General features: G+C 37.2%; 1 protein-coding gene across 2 annotated transcripts in view; it reads right to left on the bottom strand.

Moving 5' to 3' along the window:
* egfl7 (EGF-like-domain, multiple 7) overlaps window positions 1–17,312 on the bottom strand; it is a 35,781-nt gene extending 18,469 nt beyond the window's left edge. The window contains exons 1-5 of one of the 2 annotated variants that reach the window (XM_022676192.2): window positions 16,992–17,312; window positions 3,834–4,047; window positions 637–762; window positions 363–475; window positions 82–177 (exon numbers count right to left, since the gene is read on the bottom strand). In XM_022676192.2, the coding sequence (XP_022531913.2) occupies window positions 82–177; window positions 363–475; window positions 637–762; window positions 3,834–3,913 (415 nt within the window). In that variant the 5' untranslated portion in view covers window positions 3,914–4,047; window positions 16,992–17,312. Of the gene's footprint in view, window positions 1–81; window positions 178–362; window positions 476–636; window positions 763–3,833; window positions 4,048–14,990; window positions 15,147–16,991 lie in introns of those variants that run through there. The other variant, XM_022676193.2, reaches the window with a different exon arrangement.
* Between the last annotated feature and the right edge of the window lie 2,023 nt (window positions 17,313–19,335).

Below are 19,335 nucleotides of genomic sequence, written 5' to 3'. Positions count from 1 at the left end.
GATTCTTTAGATGTTCCTGCAGATTATAAAACACCCCCACCACCATGTTTAACAGAAGTGTTTGTAAAATTGTGAGTGTACCTATTTGGCAGTAGCGCCCCGTCCAGCCTAACGGGCAGGCGCAATGATTCGGCCTTATGCAGGATCCTCCATTCGTACACTCCTGCACACACAACGCTGCAGAGAAAGAAACACAAGAGCAAGTGTTACACACACACGTACACTCCTGCACACACAACGCTGCAGAGAAAGAAACACAAGAGCAAGTGTTACACACACACACACACACACACACACACACACACACACAGAGACACAGACTACTTGTGTCATCATGTGTGTCTTTATAAGCTGCTAATTACCTTGGTTACAGTTGTGTGAGTGCAGGCGCCGCCAGCCTGGACAGCATTCTGAGTAAAAGGATGAAATGGGCACTGATCTGGTCATCTGCCTGTAGGACACCTTGTATACTGTTCTGTAAATAGATATAAATAGATATTAATGCATGTGAATGAATTGTAATAATATAGGTATGCACAGTATATACAGCATATATTATATTGTATATATAAAACTGTGTGTGCATATGTGTGTGTGTGTGTGTGTGTGTGTTTGTGTGCATGTGTGTGTTCTCACTTGTAAGTGCTGCAGATCCGGTGGGTGGGGCACATAGTGATATAGGGGGTGTGTACAGGCTGAATGAAGGACTCTGTACTGGTGACCACTCTACTGCTGCCAGCACTGCCAACACACACTCTCCTGCTGCAGGACATAGATAGAAACACACACACACACACACAGTTTAACAGATATGCTGATGGTTATATTGTACAGTGGTTAAAAATGTGGACACTCCTGAAAATTTTCATGATTTTCCTTTATCAATCATTGGTTGTTAAGTATAGAAAAATCTATCTCAGAGATTTCAGCTGTCAGTTTCCAATGTGAGGAACATAGTGAGGAAATGGAGACAGACAGACAGACACATTTCCAGTGAAGACTGAATTGGCAGAACAAGAAAAATCTTAGGTAAGCAGAGGAAAAGGATGGTGAGAACAGTTATAGTGAACCCACAGAGGTTGTATGGGAGAGTAAAGCAGAAGAAGTCTTTTCTGTGCACATGCCACAAACAGAGTCGCTTGAGGTATGCTAAAACTAAAGCACATTTAGACAAACCTGCTTCATTTTGATATAAGGTGCTGTGTGTGGACTGATGAAACTAAAATTGAGTTATTTGGAGGACGGTATGCATGGTAGAAAAAGAACACAGCATTCCAAGACGAACACCACAGTAAAATTTGGTGGTGGTTCCATCATGCTGTGGGACCAGTGTGTGTTCAGTGCAGGTACTGGGAATCTTGTTAAAGTCAATATCAGCACATTCTTGAGAACAATGTTCTAGAATCAGTGAGAAAGTTAAAGATGTTTTGTAAAGAAGAATGCTCCAAAATACATTCAACCAGAAGCCAGACTCTCATTGGAAGCTATAGGAAGTATTTAGAGGTAGTTATTTCTGCAATATTTCTACTAAATATTGATGTCGGGGTGCCCAAAGTTGTGCACCTGCCTTATTTTGTTTAAAGAATTATCTCACACTTTCTGTATAAACATTTCTCAAATATCACTGTGTTCGTCTGCTATATGATATATTTTACTGAAAATGCTGATCAGAATAACCAAAGATATATAAAGAAAAATCATAAGAATTATCAGGGGTACCCAAACGTTTCATACAACTGCATCTACTGTTTGTCCCTTAGATACAACATTGCAGTATTTTTTTTACTGTTTTTAAACCATACATGTGTGTTTTTTCACAGAAAGTGTTTTAATAACTGTGTTGTCTGTAAAAAACCTAGAATCCACTACTATGGTATTGGCGTTTTTGCCGGCAATATTAGAATGTGCTTGTAAAGATAGTAGGTGGGCTGTAAATGCATTTATTCTGAATATATTATCTAATCTATCCAGAAACATATGATCTATCTAACTGGTCACCTGTTTTAGAATAGATTTTAAGGTACATGTATTTTTTAATGTCTTCACTGCCTTGTTCCGTTTTACTTTAGTAATAAGATTGTTTGGTACTGTGTGTTCTGGCCAGGGCTCTCTTCTTATCTTCCCATAGTAATCTGATAGGAATTCCCAAAACTTGGCTGAGAAATGGAAAGGCTGCTTTTAGCACTTATGGCCCAAATCTTTGGAATTCTCTACCTGAGGAAATCCGAGCCATTTCATCTCTGAGCACTTTTAAAAAGAGCCTTAAAACATTATTATTGAAAATGATTTTAATTTGTAATTTTACTATTAATACCAGTAATGCAATTGTTTTATTAATTGTATTAATTCATGATTTTAAGTGTTATTTTTTTTAAACCAAGAAAGACCTCCAACATATAATTTGTTTAAAATAATTATGTAGAATAACAAGATGTACATTGCACACTACTGCTACTGCTTTTAATTTATTGTATTTTTTCCTTTGGGGGTGTTTTTGCTGTAAGGTAATGTGTGTATATTAATAGTGACTTGCAAAAATATTCATACCCCTTGAACTTTTTCTTTGAGCTAAACTATTCCGCTGCAGCTCTGGCTGTGTGTTTAGGGTCATTGTCTTGCTGAAAGGTAAAAAAAAAGTTTTTACATCCTCCACATGTTTGCTGTGTCCTCAACATGGCACACTGGTTTTCTTTTTGTCACTCTTCCATAAAGACAAGATTTGTGGAGCGCACAACTTATGGTTTTCCAGTAGACAGGTTCTCCCACCTGACTTTTGATTGCATTGGATTTTACTGATGAATACATTTTTACTTGTGTGGGTCTATCACTTAAAATCTCAAAAAATACATTCATGTTTTTGTGGTTGTAAGGTGATAAAATTTGAAAAAGTTCAAGGGGTACTTTTGGGAATACTTTGAATACTCAAGGGAATACTTTTGCAAGCCATTGTATATTCTTGTAAAATGAAGAAATATAAAGTACTGAGAAATACTAAGTTAGGTAGAAATTTGTTTATTTTTAGTGCCTTTTAGCCGTTCAACTAATATTTACTCAGGAAGTTCTTCTCAAACAAAGTGAGTGCTTTAAATTGCAACAAAGCAGTACAGGTGAGGTTTCATACATTTTCTCTATCTTAAGATTATCCCCCTCCAGAAATGTGCTGTGAACTAGACAGGAATGTGTGCGTGTGTAAGTGTGTAAGCTTGTGTGTGTTTGAAGGTCATTAAAGTTAATTGGTACTGATTGCTTGATGTAATAGGCTGTTAGACATTCCAGACAAGGCTCTGACCTCTGACCTCATCTAAACCTTGACCTGTCTCAGTTGGCTAACAAATGTTTGCTGATAAGAACACACTATATGTCCACATGTGTGCGGACACCCCTTCTAATGAATGGATTCAGCTTTCTAATAGGAAGCCTTTTGGAGGAAAGCGAAGCGGCTGGGTTCTGCTACATCAGCTCACAGACGCCTTGTGCTGATTGACATCACCCTTTTAAGTGATGAGGGGAAAGAGCACCATCTACCTACCCAGAGAGAGCAAGGCCAATTGCGCTCTCTTAGGCCTCCAGGAGCTAATGGTAAGCTGCAGTACCTGGATTCGAACCAGCAATTTACTTTTGTCCATACAGAATACATAAACTGCATATCTCTTTCACATATTTAAGCAATAAACATTTGTTAACTGCTAAACTGCCTTCAGAAGCTGCCTGGACGCCTCATAGTTTTTCTGTACTTTTGTCCAAACTGAGGAGTTTATCAGTATGCACTCAGCCGCCAAAACACCACACACACACAAACACACACACACACTGAAGTAATAAACACTGGTTACCCATGGTGACCATAGAACTGAGGCGTGCAGCTTGCGTGGAGCGAGAAAAGAACAGAGGAGAGAAGAACTGCACAGTACATCTCTCTCTCTCTCTCTCTCTCTCTCTCTCTCTCTCTGCTTCTCTCTCTTGTTCCCTCTCTCCTTTGTTCTTTGAGGTTCTGGCAGATGTTTCTGTGGGGTTGTTGTTCACCTCCAGGCAGAATAATGACTCTACCTGCGGAAACAAAGAGAGAAAGAGAGAGATTTTGAACGCTTCATTGGGATAAACTGTGAGCTAAGTTGCAACAGGTTTGCAACATTCCCATTTACATATAACCACGCACATACACACTCACTCACACACACAGTGTACAGACTTTTCAAATGAGCTGTCAACCCGCTAATATGTTCATGCTTTTTCCTTTTGCCTCCAGCAGGACTTTACTGTTAACTCTCAAATTCAGGATCGTCCCAGCTAAGAGAGGACGTAGTAAAAATGTTTAGAAAAGTTTTGAAGGTTAGCCTGTAACTGTACAGAAAAAAATGGTCCAGGAACCTTCTGAAACATGTGATATTATAATGGTTAGCATCACAATGTTCTAAAAACATCTAGAAAACTGGACAAAAAAAAAAAAACTCCAACTACTAACCAACTACTGTATTCTTAGCTGGATAGTTCTCTGCTTCTGCAAATCTAACTCTGCTTTGAACTAGATGGTTGGATGGAGGGAGGGATAGTCAGTCAACAGACAAATGGAGGGATACATAGACAGACAGACGGATGGATGGATAAATGTTATATGGATGGGTTTAGGTAAACAGTAGGGGTGGGCGATTTGGCCCTAAAATAATATCACGATACTCTTGGTGATATGACAAAACACTGAATAAAAAAAATACATATTTCAAGAATACACTACTGCAACATGTCATGCAGCCTTGTTCTCCTTCCACACTACAGGACTCCATTTCCCAGAATCCCTCTGATTATGATGTCAATAACAACCTTTCACCTTCACCCAATCGCGTTACGCTCCGACGCTCTGATTCACCAGTGTTCTGAATTGCTTCCGTTTCATTCTTGTCTAGCTCCTGTATTTAAGGCATCCGTTTGTAAACAAACACCGCGAGGTAATGTCGACTCATGTTGCATACTAAGCGTTTTCCTGTGTACTGTTTTTGCCTTCTCGTTACGACCCTGTTTTCGGATTATCGGTTTGTATCTTTTGTTTTGCCCTTTCTAGATTTGATGTATGGTTGGACTGTTTCTCGGTTACGAACTCGGACTGTGTATTTGACGACGACTTCTGTCATTGGTGAGATCACTGTTTGCCTGGCTATTCTGTTAGCAGTATCTGTTAGCCTACCTGCTAATAAACCTGTTTGTACTGTTAACTCGGCTCGCGTCACTCCTCACTACCTGGCGTTACACAACAACATGAAAATTACATTTTATCAGATTTGTAACAGAAGTCAATGATTCAGAATGTCATGATATTAATAACGCACTCCAAATATCTCCATATATCCAGGATTAAAGTAAAATAAATTATACTGGACAGATATAAGCTGTTTCTAGTAGATGGTAATATAATGGCAAAATGAGTACAGTGTGACTTCTTTTTTTTTTTTGGTAAAAACAGTGAAAAAGTAGTACCTTGATGTGATTATTAGGGGTGGGTGATATGGCACGATATTTCTGGGTATAATACTGTTCACAATATTATTGCGACAGACATACATACAGAAATAACAGATAATAAACAAAACAAACAAACCAAACATTCGTAAAGACAACCTAATACACCTAAAAAAAAATAGTATCCCATCTATCCTCTGAAGATTAAATACATTGGTTCAGTTAAGTTCTCCTGAGGTCATTGAGGTCACATCAGGTGTGTGGCAGTGTTTTGGGCAGAATGTGAAATTCCAGACACAGGAAGTTGTGGTTCAGTCTGGAAGGAGAAGAAGAAAAATGCTGAGGAGGAATGAAGGAGCGAGGGCACAACACACCAACCTGCCAGTGTGGAACTGCTTTAGATAGATAGACATAGCTGGATGTCTGAAGCGATAGATAGATAGATAGATAGATAGATAGATAGATAGATAGATAGATAGATAGATAGATAGATAGATAGATAGATAGATAGATAGATAGATAGATAGATAGATAGATAGATAGATAGATAGATAGATAGATAGATAGATAGATAGATAGATAGATAGATACACTCTAAGAAATATAAGTACAGATTTGTACTTAAAAGAGTACAAAGCTTGTCGCTGGGGCTGTACCTTATATTGAGGCACAAAAAAGTACCTTTCAGTGAAAGTCCTTTTTTGTACCTATGGTTTTTGTGGCAGTAAAGATCATAAAGATTATAAACGTTATCATCAACTAAATATGATCCAAAATTGTCTGGCTTTCAAATAAAAAATGTGCAATTTAAATATATATTGTTCATTAGTACAGTGATGCAGAATACTGAATGTACCCTTTGGCTGGTTAAATGGTACAAATTTGTACTTATTGCTGTTAGAAATGACTTTGTACTTCAGAGGGAACAAATCTGACCCCGTAAAGACCAATATTGTACCTTTGAGGGTACAATTATAAAGAGTGTACCTTCGAGTACAAAAAAGTACTCATATCGTACCTCTGTTTTTTAGAGTGTAGATAGATAGATAGATAGATAGATAGATAGATAGATAGATAGATAGATAGATAGATAGATAGATAGATAGATAGATAGATAGATAGATAGATAGATAGATAGAGTTCTTTCTTTTTTCTAATATACAGACAAGTAGAAAGATAAACTGACACAAACAGGCAGACATAAACAGAAAGACAGGAAAACTATAGGATAGGGGAGAGAGAGAAAGAGAGAGAGAGAGATAGGTCTGTAGATAAGTAGGGCCCTTATGTTACAGCAGACGAACATTATTAAAAACCTGGTCTTTATTACTGAGAGAGTACATACACCACACACACACACACTGGGACATTAAGTACATACAGTATACAGAGAGAACACACAGGCAGGTCTCTATTTTCATTCTGCTATGACAGGACCACTTATTTGACTTATTTTAAGCTCTGTGTGTGTGTGTGTGAGTGTGTGTGTGTGTGTGTGTGTTTGGCGTGTGTGTGCGGTGTGTGTATGTGTGATCATTTGGAGCAGCTTGCAGTAATCACCTCTTTAATTCTACTTTAACGAGGTCAGCTGTAGGTCTGCAGCGCTCTCCACCGAGACACTAAAACAACACACTCAGCACTCACAGCCACCCTACCTGTGAGTGTGTGTGTGTGTGTGTGTGGTAGCAGCGTTCATCTGTGTTTTTTACTATGTTTTATGTTCTACCTTCTTTATGTTTGAAGACTGTAGAGAAGCATGTGTGGTGTGTGTGTTTGAATGTGTGCGGTAGCTCTAAAAACACAGCCATATGTGTGCCATAGGCAATCTGCATTAGTCAAGAACAGATGATCTAATACTGGAGGTCTGAAGGCCAGATTTATATAGGTTTGAACAAGTAAAGCCTAATAGCTTTAAATGTTAAAACCTAAATAGCTGCACCAAATTGAGGACACGGATAAACACGTATATGGTACAAGCCCACATGTGTTAAGCTAGGGTTTTGAACTGTCTCATTTTTTTTGTTTGTTAAGGAATAATAATGTCACAGCAGCAGCAGAAGCTCTTAGAGTTAAAGGTCAAAAGGCCTCTCTAATATACAGCCCTTACCCTGCCACTGAAACCTAGTCTAATAGGCTTCAGATCTAACCGACAGCTGCATAGACTTCCACTCTAAAAAAGAGCCTTGTAGATTTTTGTTTTAACAGACAATAGACTTCCAATACAACACACTAACTGACTTTCAATCTAACCTACTGCCCCATAGACTTCCACTCTAAAACAGGGCACAGTGGACTTTTTAGACAACTCCATAGAATTCCAATGAAACACACAGTGTAACTCACTTTTAATCTAACCTACTGCCCCACAGACTTCAATTTAAAACAGAGATAAATTGATTTTGATTTTTATAGACAATTCCATAGAATTTAAATGAAACACACAGTCTAACAGACTTTCAATCTAACCTACTGCCCCATAGACTTCCACTCTAAAACAGAGCTCAGTGGAATTTAGCTTTTATAGACAACTCCACAGACTTTCCACTTTAAAAAAGAGCTCTGTTGACTTTGTTTTTTTATAGACACAGAATTTTAATCTAGCCTACTGCACCATAGACTTCCACTCCAAAAAAAGCTCAGAGGACTTTTCTTTTTATAGAAAACTCCATAGAATAAGAATGGAACACACAGTGTAAATGACTTTCAATATAACCTACTGCCCCATAGACGTTCACTTACAACGCTCTGTGAACCTTTGTTTTTATAGACAACACCATAGATTTTCCCACTTAAAAACAGGTCTCAGCTGACTTTGTTTTTTATAGACAACCCCATAGAATTCCAATGGAACACAAAGTGTAACTGACTTTGAATCTAACCTACTGCCCCATGGGCTTCCACTCTAAAACAGCACTCTGTGACTTTTGTTTTTCTAGACAACTTTATAGAATTCCAATGGACCATAGTGTAAATGACTTTCAGTGTAACCTACAGCCCCATAGACTTCCACTGTAAAACAGCACTCTGTGGACCTTTGTTTTTACCGACAATCCCATAGAATTCCAATGAAACACAGTGTTACTGGCTTTAAATCTAACCAACTGCCCCATATACGTCCACTCTAAAAGAGTGCTCTGTGGAGCTTTGTTTTTATAGACAAAGCCATAGACTTTCAATTTTAAAACAGGGCTCATCTGAATTTTGTCTTTATAGACAACTCCATAGAATTTAAAAGGAACACACAGTGTAACTGACTTTTAATCTAACCTACTGCCCCATAGACTTCAATGTAAAACAAAGCTAAATTGACTTTGGTTTTTATAGACAACTCCATAGAGAACTTTGGTTTTTATATACAACTCCATAGAATGCCATGGAACACACAGTCTAACTGACTTTTAATCTAACCTACTGCCCCATAGACTTCCACTCTAAAACAGCGCTCTGTGAACAAAGTGTAAGTATTTTGTTTTTATAGACAATTCTGAAGACTTTCCCTGTGACTCACTGTCCCCACAGCTTAATAGAATTCCACTTTAATAGATAGCAAACATCCAATGGCAAACATCTAATCTAACTCACATCCATTCTAACAAACAGCTTAGTTGAGTTTGATTCACACACATGACCCAACAGACCCACACATCTCTGTAGAGCCCAGTTGTTTTCCATTCTAACACATGGCCCAACACACTTCTACTCTTAAACACATTCCAGTTGACTTTTATTTCGATGCACATCCCAACTGGCGTTCCTTCTATAACACATCTCCATAGACTTTCATTCTAACACACATCCCAATAGACTTCCATTCTCCAAGATCATCATACTTCTGTTCAGGCTGATCTGTCAAGTGTGTGTGTGTGTGTGTGGCGGGGGGATAATAATCTCTATGCTGTCATATGTAAGACTCCTCTACTCAGTACTGCTTCCAAATCTCTGAGTCACACTCCCTCGAGCATAAGTGCTAAATCAGCAGTTCTGCATTCAGTGTGTGTTGCACTATTATATCATATTCATGTAAAATGCACATATTTATATCTCAACTTTTTCTTCCCCCTCAACACAGAGAAAACTGGTGGGGAGGATGGGAGTATCTCCAGAGTTTGAAAATAGAATTAAACAATCACTACATACAAAAATTCAGTGGAGAAAATATTTAATTTTGCTGTAATTTTAACATGCAACACATTAAACATCCATTTTATCACACATTACTATAGACTTCCATTCTAACAAAAAAGTTAAGTGAAAATGATATCTAACCTAAGACACATTTACAAATGAAACCCCTCTGTGAAGGTTATTTATACACCAGACAGCAGGAATGTGTGTGTGTGTGTGTGTGTAGTTGTGTGTAACATTAATGAAAAGAAAATGGTTCTCCTGAGAGGATGATGTCATGCCATGCTCAAGTTAACCTGTGAATAAAGCTAAAAGTGACCAATGACCTTTTAGTGATTCTATATTCCTCTCAAGAAGCCGCTGACTGATCTAAGGACTGTAAACACAAGCACACTGCCATCACAGGCAACATCTGAGACAGCCTTAACCTGACTGTGAGGGTCCAAACTACACTTTTACTGTTAAACACAGTCCCAAAGAGACTCGCATTCTTACACAGGGTCTCATAGACCTCCACTTTAAAACGTAGCTCAAGACACGTCCACTATAGTACACAATTCCATAGACTTCCATTGAAACAGATAGTTCAGCGGACTTACAATATAAATTAGGCCAGGATTGACAACCATTAGAAAAAAAAAAATAGAAAACTCTACTTCACTGGTTCACAATTGAGCATGCATGTACAGTAGACACAGTAGATTTGGTAGATTAACTGCATTTTGATTAGCGTTGTATCATAAAACTATACATCTATTCTAACACACAGTTCAGTAGACTTCCATTCTAACATATATCTCAACAGACATCTAACATATGGTCAATTGACTTCCATTTAAACACACAGCCTAATAGGTGTTCTTTCTGAAAACAGCCTGACATATTTACATTCTAACATACATCCCAATAGTCTTCCACTATAAGGCTATGTTCACATTACAAGCTACATTGCCCAAATCCGATTTTTTGCTCAGACCGGCTCAGATCTCAGATTTGGCTATTTTGACGGTTCCCATTCACAAATGTAAGTGACCTGTGTCACTGTGTGTAATGTGAACAAATACAGCCCTGGAAAAATAATATTAACAAATTAAAAGCCTCTGGAATATAATCGAGAGGAAGATGGTTGATCACAAGCCATCAAACCGAGAAGAACTGCTTGAAAGATTGCACTAGGAGTGGCATAAAGTTATCCAAAAGCAGTGTGTAAGACTGGTGGAGGGGAACATGGCAAGATGCATGAAAACTGTGATTAAAAACCAGGTTTTTTCCACCAAATATTGATTTCTGAACTAAGACTTAAAACTTTATTAATATGAACTTGTTTTCTTTGAATTATTTGATATCTGAAAGCTCTGCATCGTTTTTGTTATTTCAGCCATTTCTCAATTTTTGCAAAGAAATGCTCTAAATGACAATATTTTGATTTGGAATTTGGGAAAATGTTGTCCGTAGTTTTTTTCCAGAGCTGTATGTCCCTGAAACGCCTTACATGCGCACATTGATACATGTATAAACGTCGTCTTCTTTACCAACAACAAAAAATGTCATATTTGAGAGATGACTCGTAGCTTTATAAAGGTGAAATGGATGCGTTAGCAGCTCATAGGTGGAGTATCTTTTTACACAGCCATGAAAAAAATGAGATCTGACCCACACTGAGCAAAAAAAATCAGATTTGAGTATAACAGATTTTCATTCTAACACAGTTCAGTATACTTCTAACACATGGTCAATAGACTTTAATTCTAACACACAGTTCAGTATACGTCTAACACATGGTCAATAGACTTTAATTCTAACACACAGTTCAGTATACTTCTAACACATGGTCAATAGACTTTAATTCTAACACACAGTTCAGTATACTTCTAACACATGGTCAATAGACTTCCATTCTAACAAAAAGCTCAACAGACAACAAACACATAGCTGACTTCCACTCTAACGCATAGCCCGTAGATTTCTATTCTAACATACATCCTAATAGACTTCCACTCTAACACACAGGCCAAAAGCCTTCCACTCTAAAGCATCACTAAAACAACACGTCTTTTTTATTATAACAAACATTTTTATAATTATTATGGGCTATTTCATGGTTATAAGTTGGTGAATATGCCTTAATAATTTTGTGTGAACACTACTTTATATTCAAAATTCAAACTCAGCCTGTGTAAAAACAACAGAACGTAGTCAGTGCAGGAAATTTATGTTGGGTTTGGAACTTTAATACAAACACAACCTCAGACATTGCAAACACTGCGAAGAATAAGCAACACTGACATATTTACACAGAGACGGACACGTCTGTGTATCTACCCACATTTATTTGACTTCTGCAGAACAATAGATGCTTCCGTCGCCAAAAACGACTTTCCGGAATGTCCGATGTTTGGGACAGTTTGATCAACCGAGCAACTCTGAGAGGTCTGAGCCAGACTAAACCTATAACCCCATCACTGTCTGATTACAACAAAGACATTGCAACATGATGTTACAATGGCAATGGCAGGGGTAGGCAATGCGGCCCTAAAATAATATCAAGACATTTTGGGGTGTTTTTGCGATAACTATATTTGTGTTATATATTTTTGTATTGCTGTGTCATGACATATTGTGAACAATACCACTCGGCACACCATCGTAATGTATGTCTATAAGTCCTGAATGCATGAGCTTATTTTAAAATACACCTAATTTATTCTATTTGATCTCTCATCTTTAGTCATTTCTCACTTCAGGGCTAAGTGTCCTAAAAAGATGAGGTCAACACTATTGTAGGAGACACAGGGAGATATAGTAGATGCTGAATGAAACCAGACCTGTAAACACCTGTGCCGGGAAAGAGAGCTGAGCTAGCAACTGTGGGGTCATAGGTTTAAATCCCAGAACTAACTGGGGACTTCTGTTTATGTATGCTGTGGTTCCCCCACATGGGACATGGTCGTGCACCAAAATCACCACTTCTGTTCAAAATACTAGACTAGACTTCCCAGAATTTGCCCTGTATTGTTTTTTAAAAGTAAAATATATTGATATATGATTTTCCTAGTTATCCCAGCTGAAATTTCAGCTAAAAAATAAAAAAATACTACATCAACAAAAAAACACCAACTATAATAATGATCAATATTAAATATTAGCAATAATTAAGTTATTATTGTTACTTCTCAAAACGTTAATAAAAATTCTGAGAAAAGAAGCAACTATTTTAAGATACTCAAGTCAACATTTCAAGAAAACGAGTAGTAATTTTCCCCCCAAAAAATGTGAATTGTCATTATTACAAGATACTAAATCAAAATGATCTGAATTATGACAATAAGCTTCTGAGAATCCTGATTAATCAAATCAATGTTTTAATGTGATTTTATTTTATATCTTTATGTGGCAGTGATTTTCATATTTTACACTTTTATTTATATTTAACTGAAATTAAAGAAGGTTATGTTTGCACCGGGTTTAATACAAAGCTGCAGGTAAGGTTTGAGTGGGCTGCATACTACTCTTAAAAACAAAACAAAAAACGCCTAAAAGACAAACAATTTTTTTTTTAATTAAATGTAAAGGAAACAATAGCCTGCACATCACTTTAAATGATGCTGTCTGTTTAATCACTAATAAAAACTGAAGTTGTTACATAAGAACTAAAATTCATAACTGAGAATCACTCTTATATTTGAGAATTTGTGAATTATCTTTTTTTTTGTTTACATTATCGCCCACTGCTACTCTAGATTATATCTATAGAACACAGCATACTAATTATCTGAAATAAACAGTACTGTAGAGACTATGTTCAAATAAATACATAATTCAAATATTCAAAGTCATAATTCTGTGAATTGTAAACAGTATAACGTTACATTTCTGATAAAATAAATCATTAATTAAAGATATCATATAGCTTTTCTCACAGCTGTATCACAGCTAGGTCCAGTTTACCAGTGTGGTTTAGTGCTGGTGCTGAATTCCCATTGACCTACATATTCCCACCTCCCATCACACCTGCTCCAGTTTACCTACTAATCAGCTCTTCCTCAGGAGCGTTAGAGAAAGGACAAGGCTACAACACTACTAAGCTTATCAGCCGTTAGCATTTTTGCCAAAAACAATAAAAAGGTTGATTCAAATTTTAATGCCAATATCTCACTTTAAAGACAGTATAATATCTGCATCTACTATAAAGTTTCAGACAGTTCACTGTTATTTTAGAGCAATTAGCCATGTTGTCATTAGCAGTTAGCATTTTCACCCAAAAAAAACTTTGATGCAAAGTTTAGTATTTCATATGTTTCCGACTACACAGTTACGTTCCTGATAGCAAAAAACTTGGATTAAAAGCACATGCAGCATTTAATAAACATTGCTTCCTATACCTATTTGGTTAGTGCTGGAATTCTGACATTGAATCAACATTCATTTAAATGTTTTGAATGGTTTGGGCTCTGAATCCATATTAATAACATTAACATATACAGCTCTGAAAAAAAGGACACCACTTAAAAATGATGAGTTTCTTTGATTTTACCAAATTAAAAACTTCTGGAATATAATCAAGAATTAAGATGGATGATCAAAAGCCATCAAACCAAGCTGAACTGCTTGATTTTTTGCACCAGGAGTGCAGGCATAAAGTTATCCAAAAGCAGTGTGTAAGACCGGTGGAGGAAAACATGCCAAGATGCATGAAAACTGTTTAAAACTGATTAAAAACCAGCGTTATTCCACCAAATATTGATTTCTGAACTCTTAAAAACTTTATGGAAAATGAACCTTATGAACATGAGCATTATCTGAGGTCTAAAAGCACTGCATCTTTTTTGTTGTTTCAGCCATTTCTCATTTTCTGCAAATAAATGCTCTAAATTACCATATTTTCTTTTGGAATTTGGGAGAAATGTCTGTAGTATAGAATGAAACATCAATGTTCATTTTACTCAAACATATACCTATAAACAGCAAAATCAGAGAAACTAATTAAATAACTGAAATGTTTTTTTCCAGAACTTTATATTATGATTTAAATGTCCCTTTCTCCACTGCAAGACCACAGTCCCAACTATAAGAATAGAATACAAACATGATATTTCATGTTCATTTTGATTTCATGCATTAGCTCCAAAAACATTTAAAGTTGATTCAACATTTTTTTATATATCGGGGCACCGCGTGGCCAACAGAGGGCGCTGTTTGAACTGCCGCGGTACATCCAAATGAGCCAAGCGCGGGCACGCATGCATGTGCACAGTCAGCGAAAAAGAATGAATGAGCGCTTCCAATAACGTCAACGAGCGACGCGTGCGCGCGCATTGTTTCAGCGCGAGTAAAACAGCTCTGATTTACCACACACACAAAAGCACGCGCGCCCGCACACACACACACACACACACACACAACAAATAACTTACGATGGCTCGTGCGAACGAGTTTGGCGTCTCGTGCAGTCTCCGTGTACAGCGAGCTCCTACTAAAGCACGCGGGATGGATGCAGTTCAGACTGTTTTGGATGCGCGCGCGTGTGTGTGTGTAAGTGTAAGTGAGTGTGTGTGTGCAGTTCTCAGGACCGAGCCAAGACTGTCAAACACTTGCAGGGGGGTAAAACTCTCAGAGGCCCCGCCCCCAGTGATGTGAGTGTAAGATGTGTTCAGGTACAGTGGAAGAGTTCAGCTTTTACTAACGGCAACAATTAAAACAAACATCTAATCTTAGACGTTGCTAGAACAGTATAAAGTATCATGTTGGTTAGATGTTGCTGTACGTGTGCTAAATGTTAATAAATGTTAGATGATGGTAAGATGGTAAGAAGAACACTTATGTTAAACAAATAAATGTTGAAAAGATGTTGTTGTATGTTTCCAGAATATGAATAAATGTTAGATGTTTGTGTGTGTGTGTACTAAATATGAAAAAAGTTAGATGTTGCTTTATTTGACCAGATTATATAAAAATCTTTTAAACATCTGTAAAATATGAATACATTTTAGATAAAGGTTAGATGTTGCTAGTTGCGTGCTGCATATAATTAAATGTTGGTTAGATGTTGCTGTATGTGTGCTGGATAAGAATAAATGTTAGATAATAGTAAGTCGGTATATCTTACCAAATATACAAATACACATTTTGGTTTGATGCTGCTATATGTGTGATGAATATGATTAAATGTTAGTTAGATGTTGCTGTATGTGTCCTGAATACACATACAAGTTAGATGTTGCTGTATGTATCCAGATTATAAAATAAATGTTTTATTTGTAACAAATGCAAAATATGAACCAATGTTAGATAATGGGTAACCATTGCTGTTTGCATGCTGAATATAAATATATGTTGGTTAGATGTTGCTGTATGTGTGCTGAATGTAAATACATGTTTGATAATTGTAAAATAGTGAAAAGAACACTTGAAATATCTAATATGAATAAATGTTGGTTAGATGCTGCTACATGTGTGCTGAATATGAATAAATATTACTTAGATGTTGCTGTATGTGTCCTGAATATGAAAACAGGTTAAATGTTGCTGTATGTGTCCAATTATTAAAAAATGTTAGTTAGATGTTGCTGTATTTGTGGTGAGTGTAAATAGGTGATGAATTAATGTTGCTGTATGTGTGCTAAATATGAATACGAGTGAAGTTGGCTGAGTAAAATTTGACCTGTCCCACTTTACTGGAATGCCTAAACTATATAATATATATAGATGTTGGTTAGATGTTGCATTAGGTGTACTGAATATGGATATATGTTAATTAGATGTTGCTGTATATGTACTACTTGACTAAATATCAATAAATGTTAGTTAGATGGTGCCGTATTTGAGCTGAATATAAACATTTTGTACCTTTTCTAAAAAAAAACTATTTATCAACATAAAAAAAACTCTGCACAATTCCTTTTTACATCGCAACATCTTTAAACATTTGCTTCTTAATTATTTGATGAAAACGTCTTTGTTGAATGTTTAAGCCATATTCTGCTTAAAGAGTCTGATAAAATTAAAAATTACTGGCTTTCTTTTCTTTCTCTGAAGTGAAAGAGGGAAAAGAGGATTACTTTGTGAGATAATCCTGGAATCCACTGATTACATGCATTAATGTCACCATTTGATACTTTTAGCTGTTTAAATCGAATTATATTCAGTTGAAACCTACAGTCTATAAACTCTTAAAACAAAAAAGAAGTGTGAAGTTAAAATATTACAAATATAAAAAAATATATAATTAAAAACACAAGGTATGAATTCTAGTAGTAGTAATCTAAAGTGAATGGTAAAACAAATGAAAAACTTTTATCCACTACAGAAATAGCTTGTAAAGATATTTTTAAAAAATGAAAAAAAAGCTAAAAGTGATGCTGACAAAAAAAGTCGAGCTAAAATAAACACAACATAAAAGCTCTTGATTCGCTCACCTCCTCACACGTGGCTTCACTCCGCTCTCGCTGGACGTACCTCGTGGCTTTGTGGCCTCTCTCCATCGTTCCATGGTTTCTTATAACACTTTCAGCAAAGAGAGAGAGAGTGAAAGGGCGAGAGAGAGAGAGACCGAGAGAGAGACAGAGAGAGGGAGAAGGAGCTCGGTGCTCCCCGCCACGCTCCTCTCCCGGTCTGCGCTCCGGTGGTCCGGTTCCCTGCTCTTTAAGTGCGGAACACTCAGGAAATCCTGCGTGTGTTTCTTGCTGATAAGGATCCGTGGACGCCAGCGAGCTCTGAGAGACGTTTGTTTGTTTCTGGTTTTTGATCACGACTGAAGAAAAGCTGAACCTCGTCTGATGTGGAGGGAGAGGATTTCTGTGTTCTGAGTCTGTTTTTCTGTTTGTCCGTTTGTTTTGTAACATGTGATGTAATGTGACCACCTTGCAACTTTCAGGAAGGACCTAAATGTTTCGTTGAAATGTCTTGGTGTCAGAAATCACAGGAAACCATATCTTTAGTGATTTGTTCCCATTTTAGATTTAGATTTTAGCCTCTGAATTTATTGTTTGCAGTCTGGTTATCCTGGAAACCCCTTTTGTTGTGTGTGGTTGAGCATTATCCTGCTGAAAAATGCCACTTGGAGGAATTGCCACAAGAGGCATTTTAGGATAAGATGTTCTGCACATATGGCTAAGCTATAAGTGTTCCTAATATCACTACTAGGAGTATCCGACTGTTGTAGCACCACAGCAATAGAAGGGTTAAATCGCACACTACAAGACTTTTGTACTCCAATGTTGAATCCCAAAGAGAAACTGGATTAGTGACTAAAGATGATACAGTTCCAGTCTGAAGCTGTCCATGTTTTTGGTTGACAACACACAAAGGCGATAGTGGCTGGAAAACAAACGGACTAAATGGCAAGCAATAATTTGCTCTTTTAACTGGGCAAAATGTTTTTGAGTGCATGTTAGTAGTCAATGATCTCTCACCAGGAGGTACACTTCCCAAAAGTAGCCTATAAGAGTCTTGGTGTAGGGCAGCAAGGGAGATTGATTTAGTTTGCGGAGAATACTTCTATAGCTTTGACTTTTCCAAGTCTTGCCCTTTCCTAACAATGAGTTATTCAGAAAGTTTTAAGAGTCCAGAAATCAATATTAAGTGGTGGAATAACTCTGTTTTTTAATCCCAGTTTTCAAGCATTTTGACATGTTCTACGTCACCAGTCTTACACACTGCTTTTGGATAACTTTATGCCACTCCTGGTGCAAAAATTCAAACAGTTCAGCTTGGTTTGATGACTGTCATCAACTTAACTTGTCCTCTTCCTATATATGTCAATTGTTTTGTAAACACTTAATTCTAAGGAACACATTTAGCTACTTAGCTGCTTTTGCTGACATAGATGTGCAAAAGCACACATATAGATTGTCTAGTCTTTTTTGAGAAGTACTGCAGGCTAAGGTGCTCCCACTATGGTCAAGAGATTGCTTGTTTGAATCCCATTCATGCATCTTGCCGTCAGCTGCCGTAGCCCTGAGAGAGCACAATTGGCCTTGCTCTCTCCGGGTGAGTAGATTATGCTTTTTCTCCCCTCATCACTTATTACTCCCAAAGTAATGATGTGAGCTGATGTATCGAAACCGATCCACAGCACTTTCCTCCGAGTGCGCTGTGATGCTACTCGCCAATGCTGCATGCAACTAGTGATAGGGGGAGTACAGTTAAAAGGGCTGAAGGTGGGATTATTGGCATAGCTAAATTGGGTAGAAAAGTGAGATGAAAAGAAGAATACAGCTCTCTGAAGCAGATAAACATGTGTTCAGATATAGGGTAGATAAACGCAACTTGTGTTCTCTAGAATGATGGTGCTCCAACCAGTACTTTCGGGATGAGCTGGGGAGTTGAGGATGAGCATTCAACCTCACTGAATGGAATTAAATCCTCTCGGCAGTGTCACAGTCAAAATCTAGTAAAAAGGTTTCACTAAACAGGAGAAATATTTACTATAACAAATGTAGGATAAGCTTTTTTAATACTCTTTTAGAGATTTTAAAAGAGACTGTTTTATATTATCGGGTGCCCCAATACTTTTGTCTATACATAATGTGTCTGAGGGCACACATCTCTTAAATAAATGCATTCTTGTATTTCAAATAGGATGGGTGAAGGTCTTCCTTTCTTAGAAGGATTCCTCTGCTTAGGACATTCCTTCTTTGAACCTTTCTCATGGGATAGCTCAGAGTGTGTTTGTGTGTGTGTGTGTGAGAGAGAGAGAGAGAGAAAGAAAGAAAGAAAGAGAGAGAGAGTTTTAATCTGACCACGGTCTGACCAGAGAAA

The sequence above is a fragment of the Astyanax mexicanus genome, chromosome 17 (genome assembly GCF_023375975.1).
Source record: "Astyanax mexicanus isolate ESR-SI-001 chromosome 17, AstMex3_surface, whole genome shotgun sequence".
Lineage (NCBI taxonomy): Eukaryota > Metazoa > Chordata > Actinopteri > Characiformes > Acestrorhamphidae > Astyanax > Astyanax mexicanus.
This window is presented reverse-complemented; position numbering and strand designations above follow the sequence as displayed.